This window comes from Crocuta crocuta, unplaced genomic scaffold, assembly GCF_008692635.1.
Source record: "Crocuta crocuta isolate KB4526 unplaced genomic scaffold, BGI_CrCroc_1.0 scaffold675, whole genome shotgun sequence".
Classification (NCBI taxonomy): domain Eukaryota; kingdom Metazoa; phylum Chordata; class Mammalia; order Carnivora; family Hyaenidae; genus Crocuta; species Crocuta crocuta.
In genome coordinates, this window is record NW_027528796.1 from 780,645 (window position 1) to 785,040 (window position 4,396).

General features: G+C 59.7%; 1 protein-coding gene across 1 annotated transcript in view; it reads right to left on the bottom strand.

Annotated features, from left to right (window-relative positions):
• Nucleotides 1-1,899, bottom strand: part of COL6A1 (collagen type VI alpha 1 chain) — a 20,547-nt gene extending 18,648 nt beyond the window's left edge. Inside the window, exons 1-2 of the mRNA XM_077755389.1 lie at nt 1,697-1,899; nt 1,114-1,243 (exon numbers count right to left, since the gene is read on the bottom strand). Coding sequence (XP_077611515.1) covers nt 1,114-1,243; nt 1,697-1,793 — 227 coding nt within the window. The 5' untranslated portion in view covers nt 1,794-1,899. The remainder of the gene's footprint in view (nt 1-1,113; nt 1,244-1,696) is intronic.
• Between the last annotated feature and the right edge of the window lie 2,497 nt (nt 1,900-4,396).

A 4,396-nucleotide genomic window follows, 5' to 3' on the forward strand; every position in this document is an offset into this window, starting at 1 on the left:
GGGCCAGTTCTAAGTGTGACACTGGGGGGGTCCCTGTGGGTCTGAGGGGCTGCCTCTCTGCCCCTGTGCCCCTTGGCCGGAGGCCTCTGGGGGTTTGCTCTAGTGGAGCCTGGGGGAGACGTGCCTGCCAGCCTGTTCAGCAGAGGGGGTGACCCAGGCCCCTGTAGTGATGCTAAGAGCATCAATAGCAGGAAGAGCTTACCCCATTTCACAGGTGGGGAAACTGAGGCATAAGAAATTGAGTAATGAGGCCAAAGGCACCCGGAGGGGGTGTCAGACCTCAGGGGCTCGGACATCTGGCTGAGTTCAGGGTTTCAGGTCATACGTCCCACGTTGGGCCGCCCCCACCCTCTGACCCTGCAGCCCCCTTATGGTGGGCAGGAAGCTCTGTGCCCTGGTCATCGAGTCAGTCAGTCACCAGGGACGGGTGGGACGGGGGCTGGGCCCCGCACAGCTGAGTGGAGGGGGAGGAGCTGGGTTCTGACTATGACCCTCCTCCCCCCCCCCCCGTGGCCTTCACCTCCCAGGGGCCTGTCCTCCCCCCCCACCCCCACCCCCACAGGGCAGACTCATCAGACAGACGAATGGTAAGTGAATGAATGATGCGTGCTGTCCCCAGACCCAGGAGGAAGCTGGCAGGCCCTGGGGGCTCCCTGGACCAGAACACTGAGGACGCTGGGGTGTTGGGTCCAGGACCCGACTCCGCCGTCCACACGGCCACAGGTCAGCGTCCAGGCAGCGGCGAGGGGTGCCCCCTTCAGGCACAAGGCAGAGCCACAGAGCCTCCCGCCAACTCCTGAAACTCACTTAGTTGAGGCGGGGAGGCATGTTTGGGGTCCCGGGGGCCCCCGCCGCCTTGCTGACCCCAGGCCCCTGGCTGACCCGGCTGACTGGTGCCGCCCTGCCAGTCGGCTCCGTCTCAAACTCAGCCCTTTGCTGGCGGCGCATCAGAACCCGTGTGGACGTGGGAGGGTGCTGCAGCGGCCTGGCCACCACCCCGCCCTTTTCCAGGAGAAAGGGGGTCAGCACTGCCTGCGGGGCCCCTGGGCCCACCGCCCTCCCGGAGAGGCTCATGGCAGTGCGGGACCGAGGGTGAGGCCTGGCCTCTCCTACCTGTCTCTCAGGTTGTCGATGAAGCGCTTGGTGAAGGACTTGACCTTGTCCACCAGGGCCCCGTAGGGCTTCAGCCTCAAGGCCACGCTCTCGGAGGTGTCCAGCACAAAGAAGAGGTCCACAGGGCAGTCTGGGCCAGGCATGGGGGGAGAGGCCTAGGGTCAGGCCTCGCGCCCGGCCAGGGGCAGGGCGGCCCTGAGAGCCCCCACGAGGGTCCTGCGAACCCCGCCCTGGTCGGCAGGACCTTCAGAACCGGGAGACAACACACACGGGGGCCACGTTTCTCGACCGCCTGCCAGGCCGGGAATCAGATGGAATGAACTGAGGCAGAGAAGGAACTGCGCCCGCGGCCCAGGCGCTGCAGGAGGGGCGCCGAAGGCTCAGGCCCGGACGCTGCTCGTCCTCCCCGCGGGGGCCTCCTCCCCAGTCCAGCCCGATGCCCCCCAGACCTGGGAAGCAGAGGGGACCCAGGGCATCGGGAAATTTCGAGGCCCCAGGCACCCCGGCTCTCATGCCCAGGGAAGGGTCCAGCCCAGGTCCCCGGGCAGCAGAAGCAGAGTCAGAGATGCCGCCGGTCACTTACCCTGGAAGGCGACGGCCCTGTCATTGCCCGGGAAGTCCTGAGCGGCCGCCCAGCATGCCTGCAGCAGCAGAGGAACCAGAGCGCGGGCCGGCTTCATGTTACCGCCCGGGCGTCAGCATCGAGCGAGGGCAGGGGTCGGGTGGGCCGGTGTGGCCAGGGAGAGAGAGAAGCTGTCTCTGCTCCCGCAGGGAAGTCACAGCCAGGGAGGGCGGACGAGGGAGGGAGGGAGGGAGGGGCGGAGGAGGGGGAGGAGCTGGGGCGGGGGCGCCGCGGAGGGCGGGGGTCTCCCCGGAGTGAGTCACCGGCCGCTGGGCTCTCCTCTGGGCTCCGGGAAGCTCCTTCCTCTGTTCTGGGGGCGCGGGTCCGCTCACCCCCACTGAGCGCGGCGAAACTGCAGCTGAGTTTACGGCGTCTGAAGAGGAATGTGTGAGGCGGACTCTCCTTCCAGCCCCGCTAGGCTGTGTCTCACCAGACATCTTGTGGGATCGGCCGGCACCCAGCTCCCTACCAGTGACCTTGCTGTCAGCCTAAAAGTTCCAAATCCACTGCTTTGTCAGGTTTCCCAGTCATCGCTCATGTAAGTATTTCTTCACCAGTCAGCAGATACATATTTGCAAAAGGTACTTCAATTTTTACTACGGGAAAGTCAACAACAGCTCCAGGAACCATCCCCCGAACAGCACAGGGTCGGCGCCAAACTCCCGTGTAGACGAGCACCCGTGTGTGACTTGTGAGCCTCCTAGAACTTAACAGTCTAGTTAGTGTTGACCAGGAATTAACACACATCGTGTGTTATATCTTATTATATACTGCATCCTTCAATAGTCGGCGAGAGGTATTAGGTTATTAAGACATTCATCAGGAAGAGAAAACACATTCACAGAACCGCGTTGTGTATTTCAGAAAAACCCGTATATGAGCGAGGCCGTGCAGTTCAAACCTGTGTTGTTCAAGAGTCTTTTATGCAGGGACCCTGATTCTGAGGACGAGTGTGAAGGCCCCACCGTAGGATCCTGTGGGGTGGGCTCCAGATGTGGCCAGACCCACCCCTGCCCCAGAGAAGGTTCCAGAAGGCCTCCTCCAGAGCTGGCGTTGTTGACACGTATTTAATATCGGCCTAAACGTTTTCTAGTTTAAAAACATACAACAGTTGTATAACCAAAACCAACTCTGAGAAGTCCTTCGGAAACGACGCTTCTCGGTGATTGCTGTCAGGTTTGGCCCAGTGCTGGCCCCAGACCCACGTGGCGGCCTCGCGAGCGAGCCTGCCGTGGGGGCGGCTCTCCCCGCCTCCGGCTCCGTCCCCGCTGCCTGCTGCAGCTGGGCGCCGCGACACCCGCTTCCGGGCACCCAGGTCACACAGATGCACGTTCAGACCCCGTGCGAGGCCGCCCCCTGCTCGCTGGCTTCCCCGTTTATCTCAAAGTGCCGAAGCGCTGACGTTCCCGCAGGCCTGGGGGACGCAGGACTAGGCTGTGCTGCCGACGGCGGGGCGCCCAGCCAGGCCTCGCACAGACCCTGACCCGGGGGCCTGAGCAGCGCGCGTGTGAGCGCAGCCATGGGGTCTGCGAATGACTCGTTACGCAGCAGCCAGAAGGCGTCACTAGCACCTGCCTGCCCGCAGCCCCCGAGCTCAAACGCGGCCTGACCTTCTCCAAGGTTCGGGGACCACGCGAGTCTGCAAGGCAGAAGGAGGCCCTGCTGGGGCCTCACAGGAGCTCAGCAGTGACCTCCTCACAAATTAGCATGTTTTCTTACAAAAAGGTATGTGTTCATCATAGGAAAATTACAAAACTAGAAAAACACCATCTTGTTTCACTGCCCAGAGGTAGTAAGATCTGACACCTTTGTGTCTCTTACTGTTCTTTCTGCCGTAAACACTTTTAAACTTTTAATTCAAATTCGAATTAGTTAACATTCATTGTAATATTCGTTTCAGGCGTACAACGTAGTGATTCGACCCTTCGCCACATCACCCGGTGCCATCGTGATGCTGCATCCTTCACCCCATCGCCGTTTCCCCCGTCCCTCCCCCCACCCCACCTCGCCCGGAACCATCCGTTTCTTCTCTGCAGTAAACAGTCTTTCTTGGTTTACATCTCTGCTTCCTTTTCCTCCCATTCCCTTCTTCTTTTGTTTCTTAAATTCCACATATGAGCGACATCACATGGCATTTGTCTTTCTCTGACTCCTTTTGCTTCGCACACTACTCTCTAGGTCCATCCACGTTGTTACAAATGGCAAGATTTCATTCTCTTTTTTTTAATTTGTAAAATGCTTATTCACTTTTTGAGAGACAGAGAGACAGAAGAGGAGTGGGGAGGGGCAGAGAGAGACACACACAGAACCCGAAGCAGCTCCAGGCTCTGAGCTGTCAGCACAGAGCCCGACATGGGGCTCGAACCCACGAACCGCGAGATCATGACCTGAGCCGAAGTCGGACGCTCAACTGACTGAGCCCCCCAGGTGCCCCGAGATTTCATTCTTTTTGATGGCTGAGCAACATTCCATTGTGTATATAAACCACATCTTCTTCATCCATTCGTCAGGCGATGGACACTTAGGCTCTTTCCATAGTTTGGCTACTGTTCACAGGGCTGCTATAAACATTGGGGTACGTGCGTCCCTTTGAATCAGTATGAACCAGGGTGATTGCTGGGTCACAGCGTGGCTCTATTTTTGATTTTTTTGTCCAGAGAG